The 23,574-nt window shown below is 41.0% G+C and overlaps 1 protein-coding gene across 2 annotated transcripts in view; it reads left to right on the top strand.

Annotated features, from left to right (window-relative positions):
- Nucleotides 1–23,042, top strand: part of MICU1 (mitochondrial calcium uptake 1) — a 205,998-nt gene extending 182,956 nt beyond the window's left edge. For both annotated transcript variants that reach the window (XM_082630641.1, XM_082630640.1), the window contains 2 exons: nt 16,113–16,202; nt 22,050–23,042. In XM_082630641.1, the coding sequence (XP_082486767.1) occupies nt 16,113–16,202; nt 22,050–22,210 (251 nt within the window). In that variant the 3' untranslated portion in view covers nt 22,211–23,042. The remainder of the gene's footprint in view (nt 1–16,112; nt 16,203–22,049) is intronic.
- Nucleotides 23,043–23,574: the final 532 nt, after the last annotated feature.

The raw sequence follows: 23,574 nt of genomic DNA, 5'->3' as shown, positions 1-23,574 counted from the left end.
ATTGTCTTTTCCTGATGAACTGGCCACTTTATCATTATGAAATATTCCCCCTTTATGTTTAGTAATACACCTTTTCTTGAAGTCAATTTTTTCTGATATTGATTTAATTACTCCAGCTCTTTGGGTAGTTATTGTTTGCATGGTATGTCTTCCTCTATTCTTTTATGTTAATCCTATCTGTGTCTTTAAGGTATATCTCTTCTAGACATAGAGTTGGGTCTAGTGGCCTTTTAGCTATACTTTTTTGCATTTTATATTTTAGTGGTTTCTCTAGAAATTATAACTTTTCATGGTTTACTTAAAGTTAATATTGTACCACTTCAAGTGAAATGTAAGAACCTGCATTCATACAGTTCCATTTACCATCATCCCATCCTTTATGCTATAGTTGTCATTTTGTATTTCCTCTGTATATGTTATAATCCCTATCATATAATGTTAGGATGTTTGTTTTCAACAATTATATTTTTCAGTATATTAACGGAAATAATAATTTTATACTTAGCCACATTTACCATTTATTCATACTTACCATTTTGAGTGTTTTTCATTTATTCCTGAATATCTAAAATTTTATCTGGTATCACTTCCCATCAGTTTGAAGAACTTCCTTTATCATTTATGGTACAAATCTGCTAGCAGTAAATTCTCTTAGTTTTTGGTTTATCTGACAATGTTTTTATTTCACCATTGGGTGCTGTGATTTGTGATTTTTAAATCTCTCCAAAGCACTGACTCAGGTTTTATAAGCACAGTCTTGCTTATTCAATACTTTTTGGTGAATTTCTTAAGATTTTTTAATATAAGATCATGCTATCTGCAAACAGAGATCATTTTACTTCTTCCTTTCCAACCTGGATGCCTTTTATTTCATTCTCTTGATCCACATAACTTTTTAAAACAGCATTTTTCTCCTTGCTTGTTTACATATTTATTTTTGTTTGTTTAAAATAATACCTCCTCTGACCTTTGTAGAAGCCTTTGGAAAAAATTAATGAAATCATGGAGGTTATGTATGTGTATGTGTAATACCACAGGGTCATTTCTTCAGAATAGCTTTGGTTGTATTGCTTTGTTTCACAAAACAGATTTGACAGCATCTGCAAATCCAAAGATGTAAGATTTGAAGTCATCACTTATAATTAAAATAAAATTAATAAGCTCCTATTTATATTTGCATACCTTTTTTTGAAAAGTCCAACTGAAGACAATAGATTCACTTTAAAGAACAATTATATAGGATGACTCACTGTCTGTGTTAAAATTACAGGATGTACAAAATAGAATGATTCAGGGTAATGGTAGCAAAGGAAAGTGCAACCTAGTGGTTAAAAAATAAATAAATAAAGTGTTTCTTTCAAATGACTTCAAACCATTTCCTGGGATGTTTAGTCTCTCCATAGAGTTCATGCCTCATTATCCTTGTTAATAGAGGCAGTGGTACACATTATACAGTCATATCTGATATCCAAAAATATGTTTGGTTTTGAGATAGATGATATTTGGCATTTATTTTGACTTCTTAGATTGTTTTATCTGTGTAACTTTGGAGTCCCTGAGTGTAAAAGATAGATATCTAGGGGAAACTGGCCTAGATTCATACTAAGTAAGAGGGAGAAGCCAAGTGTATTCATTTCCTAGGGCTGCTGTAACAACTTACCACAAACATGGTGATCTAAAACAACAGAAAGTTATTTCACAGTTCTGAAGTCTACAAATCTGAAATCAAGATGTTTGCAGGGCCACACTCCCTCTGAAGTCTCTAGGAAAGAATCTTCCCTTGCCTCTTCCAGCCTCTGGTGGCTTAGTCACTCCTTGGCTTGTGGCTGCATAATACCAATCACTGCTGCTGTCTTCACGTGGTCCTCCCCCTCCTTGTCTCTTCTGTATATCTGTGTGTCTATCCTCTGTATATCTCTTGTAAGGACACTTGTCATTGGATTTAGGGCCCACCTGGTATCATCTCAAGATCCTTAATTACATCTGCAAATCCCCTTCTTCCAAACAAAGTCACATTCACAAGTTCTAGAGGCTAAGATGTAGACATATCTCTTGGGGCAGCCACCATTCAATGCACCAAGACCTAAATATCAGTCATACATAGTCCACAAATTAAGGCAAAAATAGACACAAAAAAATATATGAGTTTAATTTACCATGAGAATATTTGTATTGTCTGTTTAAAAACTCATTTTTGGGCTTCCCTGGTGGCGCAGTGGTTGAGAGTCCGCCTGCCAATGCAGGGGACACGGGTTCGTGCCCCAGCCCGGGAAGATCCCAAATGCCGCAGAGCAGCTGGGCGCGTGAGCCATGGCCACTGAGCCTGCGCGTCCGGAGCCTGTGCTCCGCAATGAGAGAGACCACAATGGTGAGAGGCCTGCGTACCGCAAAAAAAAAAACAAACTCATTTTTTTAAACCTAATTATACTCTTTGCATGGCTAACTTCTATTTCTTCAAAGAGGCCTTCCCTGACTACTCAATATAAATTATAAAAAACTAACTATATTGTCTATAGCTTTTATAGTTTTTTTTAAAAAGAGGCATTAACCTAAAATCTTCTGCCTTCACTACTGTCATCAATTCCTATCCATAAATTATAGACATGGGCTTGAATTTTCACAAATATGGCTTATCAGGTAGAGCAGAGACTAACTGTGATATTTGTACATAGATAGTAGGCCCTCAATAAATACTTATTAACTGAATTATTCCTCATCTGTCCAGGAGCTTGAACAAACAAAAATAAGCATTATCCTTGATTCTGTACTCGTTCATCCCCATATTTATTTCTTCAATAAATCCGTGTCCCTGCTTCCAAAACATCCTGAATCTGACTCTGTTTCTCCACCTAGCCTACTCTAGTCCTGATCTCTTTACCTAGGCTTACAGGGCTCCATATGGCATGGCTCTGGTATACCCTTTGAGTACATCAAATATCACTTTCTTACCAGTTCACTCCATTCCACATGTTCTTTTATATTCTAGATATATCAAGTTCATTCCCACCCAGAAGCCTTTGTTCGGGCCGTTCCTTCACCTCAAGTGCTCTTTCCCAGGATCTCTGTGTATTTGGCTCCTTGTAACTCCGGTCTCATATAAATCACTTTCCTGGTAACTCCATCAGCCTGTATCATAGCCTTTATCACTACCTGATATTTTCTTGTGTATTTATGTGTGCATTTATTATCTGTCTCTATTTACTAGAATGCTTATCTGTCTTGTTCCTGGATATACTCCCTGTGCCTAGGACAATATCTGGGATATAGTAGACACCCTATAAATATTTGCTCAATAAATGAATGAGTGAATGAACATCTTGATAGATGTGAAAAAGACATAGGATCTCAAGCCAATAACCCCTCACCTTTGACAGTAGACCCAGAGAACAAATTCATGTCATGAATTCATTGTGTACTATAACCCCTATCTTTTAGACTTAACATACATTTCACCTTCATCTGAACTTGAGGGGGTCATGATAACAGCAATGTTAAGTGATGTACTGCAGTGTGCATGGAAAGACTAGCCTGTGCTTGGCTTCCGTTCCAAGTTCCTTCCCTCTGCCAGATGTGCCTGTCTTCACTTCCTTTGCTCTGCCAGATGTGCCTGTCTTTTGCAGGCTCTCCTTGCACTCTCCCCTTTGCTTTTAAACATTCCTGATCCTAATAGTCATACTAGTGATTTTTCCGTTCGTTTGAGTTCTATACCAATTCTCCTTCCACTGAATCATGGAATTTCACTGCTGAGATGAATCTTAGAAGAGAGGAAGAAAAGTGTAATAGTTAAGAATACAAGTCTGGGCCTCCCTGGTGGCGCAGTGGTTGAGAGTCCGCCTGCCGATGCAGGGGATACGGGTTCGTGCCCCGGTCTGGGAGGATCCCATATGCCGCGGAGCGGCTGGGCCCGTGAGCCATGGCCGCTGAGCCTGCGCATCCGGAGCCTGTGCTCCGCAACGGGAGAGGCCACAACAGTGAGAGGCCCGCGTACGGGAAAAAAAAAAAAAAAAAAAAAAAAAAGAATACAAGTCTGGATTTGAATCTTGTCTCCATCATTGACTAGCTGAGTAGCTCTGGGCAATTTCTGAATTTAGTTTCTATGTTTTTAGAATCAGGATAATAATATCCACCTCATAGGATTGTTCTGAGGATAAATCTACACAAAGCACTTAACCTTGTGCCTATCATGCAGTGAATGTTTAAAAAATGCCTGCTGCTTCCATTATGAGGTTGATGATGTAACCAGATTTAGTGTGGTTCATCCATTCATTCAGCTAGCAGCATAGGCACTGTGCTGGGCACAGGGTTCTACTCTCAAGAAGCTCACAGTCTATTAGGGGAGAAAGAAAAGGATACAAGCTGTTCAAGTTGTTGTGATAGGTGCTAATGAGGGCCTCTGACCCCTATGAGGGGTGGGGAAAGAGTGAGGCAGGGGTGGGCACAGGAGTACTTTTGTCTGCCTGCTGCTCTGGCTCAGCTGTCTTCATTTTTTTCCCAAAAGGTTAGGACCTTCAGAAATTGGCACCTTTTAGTGGCCCTGGCACTCTCTCTTCCTTGGCTATTTTAGAGCTTACAAACCTGTCTTTAGGCATAATTTAGTACAGAATTTCCAAAACAGCATCGTGAAGAACATTATATACTGCAATATGTTAATGGTTTTGTGGATTTAAAACAAAACCCCAAAAAAGTGTTCCATGGTTCAAGTAAGTTTGGAAAATGCCAGGTTATACAGAATTTCTTCCTGCAGCACTACTCCTGCCAACTTTTTAATATGCTAATGTGCATTATTAATCTCCAAGAGAGTGATGTAGTTCCCAAACTTGACTTGCCTCAGAATGTCTTGAACAACTTATAGAGCTAATGTTCCTCAGAACAGTTGGAGAACCCAGGCAGGTGGCAACTGCACATTTACATTCCAGCGTGATGTAATCCCTCAGAGTGAAAATGCCAAATTTAATTGTGGCTGTTTCTTTAGTTCTACATGGTTCATGTGAGAATGACAACTCTCAGGCAAGAATGACATGTCTTTGTTGAATTTTGACCATTTGGAGAAAGAACCTTTCTGCATGAACTATAGTACCTTTCTACTATAGGTCATCTCTTTTGTTTAGCACTTAAGAGGAATTGGTTCTATTGCTTATTCATGTACATACTGGGCATAAAATTAGATATATAACCTCTCAAGGGCTGTCTGAATGATTTACCTAGTCTGCTGAAGAAGGTAATGGAAAATTGAACATGACTCCTTCCCCATGGCATCCTATGATGGAAAAGTTAGAAATTATTTGAGTTGGAGCTCTAGAATGAGCTATGGCCTGTATGACTTAGAGTATTCTTATTTCTGCCAAGAGAATAAAAGGTTTCTAGGTATGGTAAAGCCCCATTATAAGCACCTTAGGATATTAGAGATTTGGGAAACTTGTAGGTCCAGTTGTGTCCCCCGTGTACTTTGAACTATAATACAGGAAATAATCACACAAATATAGGCCATGGCCTTTAGTACTCATGCCCCAGCACAAGCCCACTTAAACTGAAAATCATAATTTATGACATGGTTGTCCTTAATTCTTTATAGTCGTCCTATACATACAGTTTACCTTATTACCTGACAAGCCAAGAAAATAAATAGTAAAACCTGTGGCATATCCCCTACAGGATACTCTCTGCAATCCCAAGTATTTTTACTGAAAGTTAGGTAGTATTATCCCCCATTTTATGAATAAGGAAATATAAAATGAAGCAGCTTACTCTTGGTTACCTTGCTAAGTAGAGCTAGAATTCAAGGTCAGGTCTCTCTGATCCCAGTCTGTGTTCTTTCCACACCGTCATGTTGTCTCTCAGTATATCCCAAAATGCTGCTGGAATTTGAAAATCTTTGCTGAAACGCAATCCAGGAGGAGACAATGCAGGTTCACCATTTTGAACTGTGGTTCTCAATAGCTTAGGGAAGACAGGCTCTAGGCTATTTCCTCCCAGTTCCCTTTGGCTAAGAGTTGACCATTCTTGGGTGAGAATAAAGTCCTTTTGGTAAACTATGATGTTTTGGAGTTATATCCTTCTCTTGAAGATGAAATACGACATTTTCCCCCTACAATTGTTTCTTCTGTTCAGGATCAGGTTCTCCCACTCAGACATGCTCTGACATCTGTAATGCATACCCTACAGTGACACAGACTCTTGGAGTTGTCTAATCTAGCTTCTTATCCCACACAGGAACATCTTAGTAGACACATCTGTGTTCTTCACTTTTCTGACCATATTACTTTATGGTGAAGAAACCAATACACAAAAGCCTAAAGTTACTTAAATAAGGTCATTTAGCAAGGAAAGTTAGTATCCCTTTAAAGGATACCACAGAACAGAAAAGACATATGTATATACTAAGCTGTCAGTTTCTGAACATCAAATTATAGGATATACAGATGTGGATGGACTGCTCAGCTTTTAACTATCCAGCTGTTCCTTATCACCTCTACTCGTTGGTGTAGCAATACTTTCTTATACTTTTAGAGACAGTTCCAATATCTAGCATTTATTGAGAGCTAAATATATGCAAGACATTTGTAAGCATAAATTTTGGGTTTAAACTCCAACCTGATTTTGAGTCCCTATTAATCACTAGCTTTGTGACTTTAAACAAATCACTGAAACTCTCAAAACCTCAGTTTCCTGATCTGTAGAATGGTGATAAAGGCTACTTGCCTCAGGGCTATTGTGAAAATTAAATGAGATAACCCTAAATTACTATACTAGATTGAAATTATGACTATACACAGCTGCCTGCTCTGTCTTCAACCCCAAGGTACTAACTTTCCTCTGCCTGTTTATCTTATTTTTTTAGTTAATTAATTAATTTATTTATTATTATTATTATTATTATTGGCTGCTTTGGGTCTTCATTGCTGCACGCGGGCTTTAGTTGCGGCAAGCAGGGGCTACTCTTCTTTGCGGTGCGCCGGCTTCTCATTGCAGTGGCTTCTCTTGTTGCAGAGCACGGGCTCTAGGCATACGGGCTTCAGTAGTTGTGGCACACAGGCTCAGTAGTTGTGGCTTGCAGGCTCTAGTGTGCAGGCTCAGTAGTTGTGGCGCATGGGCTTAGTTGCTCCACGGCATGTGGGATCCTCCCAGACCAGGGATCGAACCCATGTCCCCTGCATTGGCAGGCAGAGTCTTAACTACTGTGCCACCAGAGGAGTCCCAAAAAATTATTATTAAAAAAAAAAATCCTAGAACCTGATGAGGCTTAATTTTGTTCTCTTAGAAAGTAGTATCTACTGCTTTTTTCAGTAGATACTTTTTGAGATTCATATTAGTTTAGAAGTTATAAGTTGGGTTTTTTTGTATTTTTTAAATAGGAAGATTGGAGCTTTTAGTTTCTCCTAAGTTTCATCATTCATCCAAAAATTCTTGAGATCATTGCTTTCAGAAGGCATTATCATTATTTAACTTCTCTGTTCCTAGGAATATCTAAGCAGTATTAATATCTGTAGTATCCACAGCATTCAAGGGGGAATTTTCTACTGGACTGTAAACTCTTGAGGACGAGAACCATGTTTTCCACATCTTTGTGTCCTACTCTGAGCCTAGAAGAATTATGTATGTTTATACAGTAGATATTTAATTAATGTTGAATAAATGAGTGAATTAATTCTAAACATGGTCAGATCCTGAAAAGGATGCTAAAGCTCTAATAAAAACCTAGGGTGAGGGGGAGAATGATAGGAGTATGACACCTTCCCATGTCATTAATTTCCTTGACACATGGGCAAGTCACAATTTCTCTGACCTCAAGTTAGAGTTATACTAATTATCTCCAAGTGTTCTTCCAGATTTGAAATTCTATAAATAATCAGCTTTTTACTGAATGTTGTAATGTTTTAAGGGACATGTTATAGCCTAAATATCCAAATCTGTATGAAAATGAATTTGAAATCAGAGCAAGGCTGTTGAATTCCCAAAAGAAGCATGGCAGTTTTAATTTATTTTCTTGTTAAGAAATTTAAAACTTAATTAGATCTTGGCTAGTGCCTCTATAAGAGCTAGTTTATGGAGCTTGGTATAGTAGTTGCAGAAAAGTGACAGTTCCATAAAATGTACCTAGAATGAGTGTAGCTGTATATAAAGTATGATTTGAGGAACCTCAAAAGGACATTCCCAACCATAAATACCTTCCCTACTTAACTTTCTTGCTTATAACAAATTACTACAAGTTTGCAGCTTAAAATACCACCTATTTATCGCCTAGTTTCTATAAGTCAGGGTCTGAGCATAGCATAACTGGGTTCTCTGCTCAGAGTCTTAACAAGGCTGAAATCAAGACATCAGTAGGACTGCTTTCTCATCTGGAGTTCATAGTCCTCTTCCAAGCTCACCTGGGTTCTTGGCAGAATTCATTTCCTTTTGGTTGTAGGACTGATGTCCCTTTTTCTTGCTGGCTGTCACTCACAGCAGGCTGCTGCAGTTCCTTGCTATACGGCCCTCTCACAGGCCCTCTTACAATATGGCAGCTCACTTCTTCAAAGCCAGCAGGAGAATCTCTTTCCCCAGTGTGCTGAGATGGGTTCTTATATAACTGTAATCATGGGAGTGACTATCCCATTACCTTTTCCATATAAAGTAACCTAATCACAAGAGTGGTATCACATCCTATTCACAGGTCCTGCCCACATTCAAAGAGAGGAGATTTTACAGGGTGTGGGGATGTTGAGAACCATCTCAGAATTCTACCCACCATACCAGAAATTACCACCATTCTATTCTTTGAGGACTTCTGAAGATATGGACATTTTAACTGATCTAAGCCATATTATCTAAAAAGACGTTAAGAATGGCAGTCATAAAATTTTAGGGCTAGAAAAGAGCTTAGAAATCACTTTACTTAAACCCTTGCTTTATTGTTTTAACCTCTTTGTTTACACTTGAAGGAAAATGACTTGCTCAAATCACAGCTAGTGCGATGCAAAACTGAGACCAGAGATTCAGGTTCACTCACTTCCATACCACTGTTCTCTTTAGTACGCGGCATCCACTGCCACGAGAAGGACCTAGAGAAATCTACTGGGGACTTAGTGCTTTTATGGGAGAAATAGGGAAAAGTTCACAACAAAAATGTATAGGAGAGCATCCCCAGACAGCCATAGAACGAAGGCAGGAAATGGGAATGTCATAAAGACGTGTGGGGAAGAGGTTATGGGAAAAAAGCTCCTATTTTATAAATTCTTTTAAAGTTTGTGGAGGCAAGCCCCTATGCTTCAGTTCGTTATTGCATTTTGTAAAAACATTTATGTGTGAAGAGGAGTGTTGGCCAGGATTTCATTCATTTAAGACAAAGTCATCAATTTTTTAAACACAATTATTCATGATGTAGGCAGGGAAGCTCAAATTCTGAAAGAAACGTTTGCTTCATGAGGCACTTTCTCTGCAGAGACCTGATTTTTTTCCCCTAATTTAGTTACTTAGCAATTCTAAAGATTGATTCTGGCTTAACTATGTTGCTTTGAATATGTTGTGATTTAGTAAAATTATATATAAGTGCCCCAAGGAGGAAGGGAGCTGCTTTAGGGATTCATGATTACCACTGGGGGAGAGAGGAGAGTGAGGGTAGGATAAACTGCCAAAACATCCACTTAAATAGATAAGTGAGAACAACATCAGCCAACATTACATCCTGCTATGAAAAGGATCAGAAAGGAATTATACCAACTGGGGAAGTATAGAGATTACTATTTAACACATATGCTGCTTTTGGGGGGCTTAAGGGGTTACTACCCTTAGAAGCCTCTGAAGTTTTTATAAGACACTTGTTAAGGTGAAGAGTATTTAGCCTTTTGGCATAATTTCAGCAAACTGAACTTAAATATCTCAGTTGCTTTCAACTTTAGCCGTCAGAGATTCAGACTCTGTTGAAGCTGACAACCATAGCCCACCAAAGAAGTAATTTTGTAAAGGGGAGATAAAAGGCACTTCCTCCTCAAGATTGTGGTTAGAATAATATGAGGAAGTGGTTATCTAAATAATGATACATCCTCTTGGTGGAATACTATGCAGCTATTAAAAAAAAGAACTGTTTATGTATTGGAATGGAATTATTTCTTAGATATATTGTTAAATGAGTCAAGCAGAACCATTCAGTGTACCACCATTTTGTGGGAAGAAGTGAAGAATAAATATTTGATTTTATATCTATAAAATATTTCTGGGCAAACTGGAGATATTGGTTGCCTCTGGACAACTAGGGGGCGGGGGTATAAGTTTGGGAGGGAGATTTCAGCCCTTTTGTACCATTTGAATTTGAAACAGCTGAATGTATTATCTAATGAAAAATAACTTTTTAATATAAAAAATAATGAAAATTTAAAGAGTCAAAGAGGGAAAAGCAAGTTATTATGGTAAATTGGTCTCCAAATAAGACCTGGCTGTGTTATAAAGGTTTCCCTGCAAGGAGACTTGACTGGCCTCCTGCAAAATCTCGTCCCCACCTGTACCTCTGTTCTAGCTCTCTAGTCAGGCATTAGCATCCTTTCCTGTTTTCAGTACTTTACTCAGACCCCCACCCCCCATCACCTACTATTGTACCTGCCAAATCTGGAGCAGTATGTCTCTTTAATCCTTTAGAATTAGGATCCAAAATGTACCTCCAACGAAGTACAGACTATTCCACTGTGACCCATATGTGTCTGTTAATGTCTGATAGTTCTCCTATGTATTTCTCCATCTTAATGGTTTGTATGGTTTCCCCCACTGAACTGTGATTGCCCTCTGAGCATGGCACCTGAAATCACTGCCTAATGGTGCTGATACAAATGCTTGCCCTTTGTGGACAAAATGTGTTGAGCGTTTTTAATGACGCCAGATACAATACTGGACAATGGCAAAGCCTTACTGTAAATCAGTTTTACTAGATTAATCATGTAAGCCCATTGAAGCAGTCATCTGGGATGATGCTCTGAGATTCAGAAAACCTGACCACAGGTTTTCTCTGTGGCATATACCAGTATTTAAGAGCCAGGATCACCAGCATCTCCTCTGACGGTGGACTGCCTGAGCACACAGAGGGGGTCAACCTGCCTGCAGCTCAGAAGCACCGTGCGGAACACAGAATTGTTATATTTCTCATTATTAGTATACTGCATTGCTCTTGTCTTCTTAAATTGCTTGTCATCCTAAATATTGTCCTCTCCTCCCCGCCCACACCCCCTCAGTCAGGCTGAAATTGTGTATGTTGTATTAGCCAAAGTATCTTGGAAGAAGGTGCAAAAGAAAGGACAAGTGCTTTTTAAAGGAAAAACCTTCCCCTGTCCCTGCCTTCCCCAAAGCCATCTAGGTATGGATTTAAGAAACTAGGACCTCTGCATCATAAGGCCTTCCAAAGCTGAAGCAGAAATGTCTTCCCTCACTTAACCTTGGCAGTCACCAGCCAGCTTTTGATTTTCTCCACTGCAGTCCAGGAAGACAGGAATAATCACATGGCCGCACAGCTAGAGGCTGTCAACCCAACGTGGCATATCATCTTTCCAAACATCTTTGCATTAGGAAGAGACAGGCAGTTCCTAACTGGGTCACACTGTCCGTAGGTCTGTCTATGCATCAGAAGTATAGAAGCTCCCAGGGCCACCTTTGTTTCATATGCTTTTCATTGGGTTGCATCTTAATAAACTTCTTTAAGTTCTTAAAATTGTCAGTATGCGTTCCAAGGGAATGCTAATGTATAGGGCAATCAGATCTGTGGTCAAACTATAATGCTGGCTCTTCACAACCCCTAGTTGTTACCCAGTTATTCATCCCTGCCCACTAGCAAGGAGTAATCCCCAACTTGGCTTTTCTTTCATGTGAGCTCTTTCTCTTGTTTAGCGTGACAGATTCATGGGAATTCCCTGGCAGTCCAGTGATTAAGACTCCGCGCTTTCACTGCCGAGGGTGTCAGGGAACTAAGATCATGCAAGCCATGAGGTTCAGCCAAAAAAAAAAAAAAAAAAAAAAAACAGTGACAGATTCATGGGGGGATCCGTTGTCCATATAAGGGATCGAGTGGATCCAGTGTGTATAGGGAAAAGAGCATTGGCTGGAAGTCAGAAGACCCAGATTCTAGACCCAGCTGTGCTACTAGCTAGCTTTGTGACCCTGGGCAAGTTATTCAAATTCTCTGCATTTACCTCTGAGGTCTCTTCCAGTTCTAAGATTCTGATTCCAAGTGGTTGTTTGGGCTCTTATCCTTCCAGAACTCTCCTTTCCTCTGTTCAACTACTGTTGTGAATAGTTTTATGTAATATAGCTTCTGACATTATAATCACACAAACTCAGTATGTGTTTCTGTCTGATGCTGCATTGTCCAGTCATGGACTGTACCAGAGAGTAAATTGGGGGTCCTGGCACAATTCAGATTCTGCCTGGACTTTTCAAAAAGCCAGATGGTTAACATGTTTTTGAGTGCCAATTCAGCACGCTTCTGCAAATTCCTCCCCACCCCAATCTAGTAGAAATCACACAATCTCATGTCCATCTATTGTTCAGGCAGCTGGACCAGATTTGTACCAAAGGAATAGATAGGCCTTGGAAACGTAGGTCTTCTCCAGGGTGACTTCATGGTCCATAGAGACATCTTTCATATTAGAATCCCAACCATCAATCAATTAGCATCATCAAATAAGGGAGGCCCAAATTCCAGTACCAACAACTGGTCTGCATGGGGAAGTTGAGATCTGGGGCGGAGGGGGTGAGGGATTGTTATCCTTGCTGTGATTTAATTATGGCTTTGTGGTTCAGAGATGTGGAAGCAAATCTGAATGAGCCAACTCTCAGGACCAGCTGTCAAGCACTTGGCTTGTAATCTGCTGTCATCCTACTTGTCCCAAGTGCTCTTGGCTGTACAGCTCACCAGCTAGTTTAATGTTTGTTTCCTCCACTGCTCTGATTCACACACTGGGGGCTTATCTGAGGATCTTGGACTGTGAAAGGGCACCCCAGCCAGGCTCTTTGCTGGCTGGTAACACCCCAGTGGTTTGAATAACTTAGCTCCTGTAGTACAGATGGCATCAGAGCCCTCTCCATGTGAGATGGAACATATTCTGTAACTGTTCTGTCAAGAGATGGTATTTGTAATGGGGGATTCCTGACAGTGGCTTCCAGAAGTCCCTATTCTACAACCACTTAATACCACTTTAATGAGCTTTCCACTAAAAAAAAAAAAAAAAAAAAAAAAAAGCCGAGAGCTCTCACTGACATTCTTGGATATTATTTAGTTAATGGCTTATTTAGAGGAAAGAGTCTATCTTCATGGGGAAAAGGATAGGCACTTGGAGCATCAAGAAGAATTAGCACTACTATATAGCACAGGGAACTCTACTCAGTGCTCTGTGGTGACCTAAATGGGAAGGAAATCCAAAAAATAGGGGATATAGGTATATGTGTAGCTGATTCACTTTGCTGTACAGTAGAAACTAACACAACATTGTAAAGCAACTATACTCCAATTTTAAAAAAAGAATTGGCGGGCTTCCCTGGTGGCGCAGTGGTTGAGAGTCCGCCTGCCTATGCAGGGGACACGGGTTCGTGCCCCGGTCCGGGAGGATCCTACATGCCACGGAGTGGCTGGGCCCATGATCCATGGCCGCTGAGCCTACACGTCCAGAGCCTGTGCTCCGCAACGGGAGAGGCCACAACAGTGAGAGGCCTACATACCGCAAAAAAAAAAAAAAAAAAAAAAGAATTGGCAATAAGCACTCTGCCTTGAGAAAATGGAACTGGGAAAGAGAAAAAGAGGGTAGTTATCAGTTATAACAGGTGTGGTATTGGTGTGAAAAAGGCATGGTTAACAAACATTGATAGAGAAAGAAATGGTTAACATAAAGCATTCATGTTTATCTACATAGAACAGGTTTTGAGCCACTTCTTAGGACACATTTCTGTGGCCGCAAAGGGTAATTCAGTAAATGATCAGTTTGAGAGCATCCAGTGTCTTCTGATCTGATTCTCTTTTCACTGAGCAATCTTCTGAGGTGAACTGAGTTTCCTTAGTAGATTTTCCTACTGAGAAGTGTAATGACCAGCTGTCATCAGTTTAGTTCTCTTAACAGTTACTATTTTCATTGTAAATTGGCCTTCTGGTTTCTCTTCCTTCCCCGGGCCATTTAGTTAGCAGGAATCAGTTCTTCCTGAGCCGACTGAGAGAATCAAGTGCCTAGACCTACGAGGCTGTTTCTAAACCCTAGAACTTCTACAGTCTTGTAGAGGCTCCATCTCCCCCATCAGCACTTAACCACATCTCGTGAACATCCACACAATAATATATTCTGCTTAAGTCTTTTAGTTCCAAGGGAGTTGATTCCTCTTTCACTCTAACTCACATCTCGGGAAGAGGGGCAGTATGAGCAGTAACCTAAAGCTGCAGGAGGAGGAATCTGACTTTTCCCACCCTCGTGAGCAGCCTAGTCCCCCTCCAGCCAGAGGCTGTGGACACTAAGGTACAGCCCAGCTTGTGGCCTTTATACCTTTCTTCTACCCTTCGCCACACAAGATCTTCAGCTGTTTCTGTGTACCTCCACCCCTAGCCCTCACCCTCAGATTCTAGAAGATGCCAATAAACCATTCTTTGCACTACTAAGCCACCTCAGCAGCTATCCTGTGGCATCCCCTCATTTGAATATGAGAATATTATACCTAAAGAGATCAGGTGACTCCACCACAGCAAGTTGATGGAGCCAGGACTAGAGCTCAGGTCCTGTGACTTGCAAGCACAGTTTTTCTACTGTGTCGCCTTGCTCCTCTGCGTTGTTCTGGCATTTGTATCAGCTGACCTCAGGGGCCCTGTGGTGAATATAATGGAGGCTATAGAGGTGAAGTGAAAGAGCAAGTGCAGAAAAAAAATAACAAGAAAGAACTGAAATTATAGGAATGAAATAAGCAGAGAAGGCACACTGCCTTTAGTTTAAGTTCACATTGCTTCTAGAAGAATCTAATCTGAGGTTTATAGATATGAACACTTCGTTGCTAGTTGGTTCATAAATAGAAATTCATCTTTTTCTTTCCTCTGAGTTTTACCTCACTTAAGAGTGTGTCTATAAGCAATAACATAATTTATAGATGTAGCTGGATCAGGCTTGAGGATAAATGGCAGAGAAGGCAGGGGAAATTGCCTAGTCCTTCCTGGCTTGTTTTTTGTGAGAACCCAGTTCTCACGTGATTGCTAGTGTTTAACAGTAAATGTCAGAGAAAGAAAAAATGGCAAGAGAGAAGAGATTTTCTGATGAGATCTGGGGAAAAAAAAAGAGACTGTATTGATCTAGTGAGATGGGGCCACTGCTTCTCCCAAGGGGCATGGTTGGAAAAGACAAAGTGGCTGATGGAAAACCTGTTGGGAGGAAGGGCAGGAGCTCAGCCATGCAGATTCTCCACTGTCAGTCAGGAACCAGTGGGTGAAGCCTCAGTGCACTCAGACAAGTCTCCTTGTTCCCCACTTCCCCATCCTTTCTCTGCCTCATTATTTCCTTGACTTTTTGTTATTGTGTTCTTTCCAGTGGGAGGGAAATGCCAAGATGGAGACTATCAGGCATTCTTTATTATTTTTCAAGGCACTCTTCTGGTAATAATTTATTAGAAAAGCCACCACTGCATGCTGAAGACTTAGAATTCCATCCTTAACTATTATGTGGATTTTCACTTTTTAAATTTTTATTGTGGTAAAATATATATAACAAAAGTTGCCATTTAAACCGTTTTTAAGTATGTAAGTCAGTGGCATTAATTACATTCACAGTGTTGTACAACCATCACCACTATTTCCAAAACGTTTCCATCACCCCAAACAAAAAATCTGTACCGATTAACCACTAACTCCCCAGCCCCTGGTAACCTCCAATCTACTTTCTCTATAAATTTAGTATCAGGCATCCTTACTTAATTATATATACCTCCTAAACTGGCAGCAGTAGAAAGAAAACGGAATCTGAAGTGAAAAGGAAAGGGGGTTATGGATTAAAAACTGAATTATCATTTTCTTAAATGTGACATAAATACACTTGAAAATTTTTTATTGTGACTGAACAGTTTTATCCTTCCAGTCAGAGAAAGCAAAACGAAAGTCCCTCTGCTGTGCTAACTCAACATCTTTCTTCTTTCAGTAACCATGCAGCAGGTGGCCAGGACAGTGGCTAAAGTGGAACTCTCAGATCACGTGTGTGATGTGGTGTTTGCGCTCTTTGACTGTGATGGTGAGTGGGGCCCCCTGGAGTCTGGCGGAAAAACCAAGCCTTACTGCCCTTGAAGTAGACACTTTTATGATGGAGCCTTGCAGCCAGCTCCAGGGTACCAGCGTAGACTGCTTCAACTTCCCCATTTCCCACATCAGTAGCTCAGCCCTCAGACTCATGACACTGAGAAATATCACCCCTGGTCCTGGTTTGTGTTCTCCATTTCTTCTTATAATTCTAATTTGCCTGTAGGCCTAAATTCATTTATGACCCTAAGGATCTTAAAAATAAAAACAAGGGAATTCCCTGGTGGTCCGGTGTTTAGGACTCCCCGCTTCCACTGCAGGGGGCACGGGTTCGATTCCTGGTTGGGGAACTAAGATCCCGCATGCCGTGTGGCACGGCCAAAAAAAAAAAAAAAATTTAGACCCAGCTTACTGCTTAGTAGATAGGAGCACTTGAATATTTGAATGTCTCTAGGAAGAAAATGGCACTGATCACGCCACCACCCAGGGCACATTTCAGTCATTTACAACCCATCATAGCATTCCAGCTACACACCAAGGTCTGTTGTGTCTGTGAGCACTCTGCAGTTTATTTAGCCCACTTAAGAGATCCTGGTTCTGCTCTGGCCTTATTTCTCAGCTATGTTGGCTGATGCAATGATGATAATATTAACAATGGAGGCTCACAGGTTTTTTTCTCTTTTTTTTTTTGCCTTAAATTTTTTAATTTTTACTTTATTTTTAAAAATTTTTATTGGAGTATAGTTGATTTACAATGTTGTATTAGTTTCAGGCATGCAGCAAAGTGAATCAGTTATACATACACATCTCTCCACCCTTTTTTAGATTCTTCTCTCATATAGACCATTATAGAGTACTGAGTAGAGTCCCCTGTGCTATACAGTAGGTCCTTATTAGTTACCTCACAGTTTTTTCATTGCTTACTATGAGCCAGATACACTGTGCAAGCTGCTTGTTTAATCCTCTGACACAGGAGTAGTTATTAACCACATTTTACAGATAAGGAAGCTGCAACTCAGAGAGGTTAAGTAGTTTTCCCAGGATCCCAAAGGTAGTATTAGATAGCAAATCCAGGACCTGAACCAAAAGCACACTGCATCCCTGTGTACTATATGACCTCCATTCCCTGTCTCACAGCCAGGATTCACTGTTCATCTTCCTCCAGGAAGCTAGGCTCACAGAATTCAAGAACAGATGAAAAGCTCCTGCATGTGTGAAACCTTCCCTTTTGATCCCAGCATAATGAATCACTCTGGTTTTTTTATTCCTTAACTTGGTTCAATTTGTCCGCATTGCTGCATGTTACACTCCATCTCTGTGTATGTGACTTAATGTCCCTACCAAATTGTGAGCTTTTTATGGGTAGTTACAAGTCCTGTTCACCTTTGGATCCCCCCTCCCCTGCAAATAGGACCTCAGACAGTACTTTGCACGTAACAGGTGTTCATTAACTTTTTGTTTGTTTTTTCTTTTTAGTTGTGCCAGGTCTTAGTTGCGGCAGGTGGGTTACTTAGTTGTGGCATGCAAACTCTTAGCTGCGGCATGCATGTGGGATCTAGTTCCCTGACCAGAGATCGAACCCACGTCCCCTACATTGGGAGGTGGATTCCCAACCACTGCACCACCAGGGAAGTCCTCATTAACTTTTTAAGTTGAACTTGAGTTATTTAAATCTCCCCCCTGAACCCACAACCGAGGTCTGAGTGAAAGGAAGCCCCAGAGCGAGGACAAGGAGAGTCGTCATCCACAGGGAAGGGTGGTTATTCTCTAGAGCTGCCCTGTCCAATATGATACCACAGTTACATGTGGTTATTTAAATTTAAATTAATTAAAACTGAATACAATTTAAAACTCACTTCTTCCAGTATCACACGTGGCTGGTGGCTCCTGTTTTGAAAATAGCACAGATAAAAATGTTTCCCTCATCGCAGAGACTTCTAATGGACAGCACTGCTGCAGAGAGAGTAACTCTCCCCAGGTTTTGTTTTTACTCTAATCACTTTTAGGTAGTTTGAGTTTTTTTCCAAAGAACATTTTTATAATTTTTGAAGCCAGTATCCAAGAGCTGGTTTGTGAAGTGAATATGGGAGTAATGGCAGCCAGCATCCCAGTTCCCCTCTTCTCCTGGGAAGTCCTGGGAAATGTTTGATTTTCCAGCCTTTTAGAAGGAGGCTCTATCAATATCTACTTCTATTACCTTTAAAAAATCATTTTATCTCTGGGACCTAATTTTTTAATTGACATATAATTGACATATAACATATTAGTTTCAGGTGTACAACATAATGATTCAGTATTTGTGTATATTGCAAAATGATCACCATAATAAGTCTAGTCACCATACATGTTACAAATTTTTTTTCTTATGATGAGAATTTTTAAGATCTACTCTCTTAGCAACTTGCAAATATGCAATACAGTGTTTTTAAATATAGTCTTCATGCTGTACATTATATCCCCATGACTTACTTATAACTGGAAGTTTGTACCTTTTGAATCCCTGCACCAGAATTCATCCACCTCCACCCCCACCTCTGGCAACCTCCAATCTGTTCTATTTATCTATGAACTCAATTATTTTTGTTTGTTCGTTTTAGATTCCACATATAAGTGAGATCATACAGTATTTGTCTTTCTCTGATTTATGTCAGCATAATGGCCTCAAGGTCCATCCATGTTGTCACAAATGGCAAAGTTTCCTTCTTTTTTATAGCTGAATAATATTCCATCATACACACAATATATATACACACACACACATACCACATTTTCTTCATCCATTCATCTGTCCATAGACACTTAGGTTGTTTCTGTGTCTTAGCTCTTATAAATAATGCTGCAGTGAACATAGGGGTTCATATATCTCTTCAAGTTAGTGTTTTTGTTTCTTTCAGATAAATACCCGGAAGTGGAATTTGGATCATATGGTAGTTTTATTTTTAATTTTTTGAGGAACTTCCATACTGTTTCCCGTAGTGGCTGCACCAATTTACATTCTCTCCAACAGTGCACAGGGTTCCCTTTTCTCCACACCCTGGCCAACACTTGTTATTTGTTGTTGTTGTTGTTGTTAACAGCCATTCTGACAGGTGTGAGGTGGTATCTCATTGTGGCTTTGATTTGCATTTCCCTGATGATTAGTGATGTTGAGCATCTTTTCACGTGTCTATTGGCTATTTGTATGTCTTCTTTGGGAAGCATCTGTTCAGGTCCTCTGAACACTTTCTAGTCAGGTTGTTCGGTTTTTTGCTGTTGAGTTGCATGAATTCTCTATATATTTTGCATTTTAACCCCTTATCAGTATATGATTTGCAGATATCTTCTGTCTAGTAGATTGCCTTTTCATTTTGTTGATGGTTTCCTTTGCTGTGCAGAAGCTTTTTAGTTTGATATAATCCCACTTGTTTATTTTGCTTTTGTTACCTTTGCTTTTGGTGGTAAATGGGGTTTATTTTCTTTTTGTTTGTTTGTTGGTTTTTGTTTTTTTGTTTTTTTAATTAAAAAAATTTTTTTTTTGGCTGCATTGGGTTTTCATTGCTGCTCACGGCTTTCTCTAGTTGCGGCGAGTGGGGGCTACTCTTCGTTGCCGTGCACAGGCTTCTTATTGTGGTGGCTTCTCTTGTTGCAGAGCATGGGCTCTAGGTGCGTGGGCTTAAGTAGTTGTGGCACATGGGATTCAGTAGTTGTGGCTCACTGGCTTAGTTGCTCCGTGGCATATGGGATCTTCCTGGCCCAGGGCTCGAACCCACCAGGGAAGCCCGGGGTTCATTTTCTTAATCTACAGAAAAGGGAAGTAGATATTAAATTTGAAAGCCATTGTCATTTCTACCAGTGCAAGATCTTAGGTCAAAATGCCAGGGGACAGAGAATTCCGATTTTCAAACAGACTTGTTTGTCACAGAATTTAGAGTTGCAGTCACAGATCACACATGCACACAAATGACATTCAGTCATATATCCAATTCACAGGTAACAAAGGCCGTTCAGACTGGTCATCCCTGGCCTTAGGGAAGCAAGAAGCAAATCCCAGAGTAGTTTGAATGAAATAACCTCAGGCTTTGGGAATTCCCTGGTGGTCCAATGGTTAGGACTCTGAGCTTTTACTGCCCGAGGGTACAGGTTTGATCCTCCCATCGGGGAGCTAAGATCCTGCAAGCCCCACCGCCAAAAAATAAATAAAAATAACTTCAGGTTTTTCCATCTTAAGCTTCTTTTTATACAAAATATTAAGAATCCTATTTAGACCTTTTTGTTCTTTTAATTGCATTCTTAATAAGCCATATTACTGATTAACTTTCAGCCCAGCCAAGCTACTTTTTAACTTTTTAAGTTAAAGTATAATATACATACAAAAAAATGCAAATACCATAAGTGTAGAGCTTGATAAATTTTTTAAAACTGAACACACCCATGCATCATCCTGAAGCAGCACATCACCAGGACCGCAGAGCTGCCTGGTGCTTCTCCCCTCCGGTCACTTATACCCCCGAGGGTGGCCACTTCCCTAACTTCTAGTGCCATAGGTTAGCTTTACCTGTTTTTTGTTTGTTTTAATCTTGCTCTGAGGTATCCATGAGGCTGCCCATGCTCTTTTCAGACAGCAAACATGGGCCCATTTAGGTTTTCAGGTACTCTATACAGAAGTAAACCAATTATTCCCTCTTACCACTTTCTTCCCAGACTGATCATTAGTAGAGGTCTGTTTGTTAGTTTCCTGTCACCACCAGTAATGGCTGCCATTCTTTTAATCAGCAGACATTTACTCCTGGGCATCTAGTCAAATGGTAACTGTCCTCTACTTTTGGAGTGGTTACTATTCCATGTGGCTTGAGAAGTGACCTTGGGTCAGACCAGATGCTCTCCAGGTTCTCCTCCAGACCTGAGAGCCTGCCACTTAAGAGAGTCAAATGAGAAGCCATGAGAAAATGGGCTTAACCCAAAGCCAGGTTTTGATTTTAGTTTTCACCATGAAAAGCCTCATCATGTCTCACCTGGACTATTGCAGCAGCCTCCTAACTGGCTCCCATACTCACTCCATCTGTGCCACTCTCCAGTCTATCACCATCATCCAGCTTGAGAAGTCTACCCAAAATGGAAATCTAACTACATCTTACTCCCCTCTCCCAGTCCTTTCCTGCCCTAAAGATGAAGTGCAAACCCTTTCATAAGGATACAAGATCCTTGAGGACCTGTCTCCTGCCTTCCTCTTTGGTTTACTGGCCATACCCCTCTCTTTGTGTGTCCAGCAATACCTATAACTCCTTGTAGTTCTCTGACAGCTGTGCTGCTTCCTACAGGTGCCTTTGCTTATGCTACTACCACTACTGGAATGCCTCCCCTGTCTCACTCCCCTCTGCTTGGCCACTTCCTGCTCATCCTTTGGGATTCAACTTAGGAGTCACCTCCAGGAAGCCTTTACTGATCTGTACTTGCACCCTCCCCAGGCTGGGTTAGATAGTCTTCCTCTGTGCCCCCATAGCATCCTCTGTTTACCCCATTATGGCATTTACCATACTACTGAAATAATGTACTTGCCTCTCCCATAACCTGATGGTATTTCAAGGGACAAAGTCATTTTTATCTCTTTATTCTCAACACCTAGCACAGGACCTGACATCTATATTCTCATTCAACTTCTGTCACGCTACACTGAACTATCACTGAGTTGCAATTGGAAACATCAAGGACAGTACAAACCAGTTCATTTTTAACCAAGACAATTGAGTTTGGCTGTGAGAGAGCACTAGGCTTTGGGACCTACATGATGTGAGCAATGGAATTGTCTCATTGTCTTTGTTCCAAGGCCGTCACTTATCCCTGTTGTGTTTGCCTCTTCTTCTAGGCAACGGAGAGCTGAGCAATAAGGAATTTGTTTCTATCATGAAGCAACGGCTGATGAGAGGCCTGGAGAAGCCCAAAGACATGGGCTTCACCCGCCTCATGCAGGCCATGTGGAAATGTGCACAGGAAACTGCCTGGGACTTCACTTTGCCCAAACAGTAACCCAGAACTGCACGAGGAGCCGCGCCTCCAGGCCAAGCACCCTGGCCCCTTGGGCAGAGCCTTGGCACAGCCCTCCCTGCTGCTGCTTCCAGAAGTAGTACTCCCCTCCTCCTGGGAATGATCTCAGGACTCATCAAGTTTCCCCTCTCCCAGTGTTCTGCTAGGCCCTGGTTCTAAACCAGTGATTCTCCCTAGAGGTCCTCAAAAACATGAGCAGGTCCTAAAAGCACAGACCTTTGGCACGTTCGACAGTACTACCCATTCAAGCACCCTACAGACAAAGAATGCGGGAACCATCCATGTACTTGCCAACCCTGGGAAACACCCATTTCTTGAGTCATCTTGGTGTGGATTTATATTAACAAGGACATTCCTTGCTTCTCCTCCTGCTGGTGTTTTTTAAGCTACAAATTGGGAAAACTTCTGGCAGAAAAAGGAAATCAGTGATGAATGATAACGAGGATGACCCAGGCACCCTGAGCTGGTGGGAAGCCTGGGCCAGAGGAAGGATATGTGTCAGTCCCCAGGGTGGCTCTGAGGTGATGTGCACAGTGGGAATGGAGCAAGATTAGGAATTTAAAGTAGCTGCTGCATGGCTCTCTCCACTCCCTTCTTTTTCTCTCAGGCTCCCTAAGAAGACTCCAGCACGACTGTGCTTATTAAAGGAGCAGCAGTGATTAAGCTCATGGCCCCTGCGAGTGCCATTTCCGCTCCAGGCGTCTGCCTCTGAAGCTGAGTCCTGGCTCAGAGCCTGTCTGCCCTGTCTTAAACAGTTGTAAATAGCACTTTAATTATAACGGTTTGCAGTAAAGCCCCACCAACCACCACCAAAGGCTCTTGTCTCCTTTATTTTAGGGTCCTCTGGGGCCCTTTTCATTTCACTTCTCCACTGGCTTTGATATCCTAGCAGCAGACCTGTTTTCTTTCCACCAGAGCCTGGTCCTTCCTGTTGAGAAGGCACTTCAGGCATAAACAAAAAGTGAGGGCATTTGGAGGTTAGTGGTGGCATTTTCCAGCAAGGTTTGGATAGCATTTCATCCTGGACCAAGGCTACCAGGTCCAATGTAGTCCTTGATTACTCATGCCCCACGAGAAGGAACCAAGACAGGGTGGTGGGGGATATGAGACATCATCTGGTACAGTGGACCTAAGTGTTAAGAACCACAGCAACCGGGAATTCCCTGGCGGTCCAGTGGTTAGGACTCTGCCTTCTCACTGCTGAGGGCCCGGGTTCAGTCCCTGGTCGGGGAACTAAAATCCCACAAGCTGCGCAACACGGCCAAGAAAAAAAAGAAAAAGAACCATAGCAACCAGTGTTTTATGTGGATTCAACTCTGCCACTAACTCAGTGTGACCTTGAGCAA

Source organism: Mesoplodon mirus (assembly GCF_964341445.2).
Source record: "Mesoplodon mirus genome assembly, chromosome: 2".
In the NCBI taxonomy this organism is placed as follows: Eukaryota; Metazoa; Chordata; class Mammalia; order Artiodactyla; family Ziphiidae; genus Mesoplodon; species Mesoplodon mirus.
The sequence above is the reverse complement of the archived record's forward strand: the minus strand, read 5'-3'. Positions and strand labels throughout refer to the sequence as shown.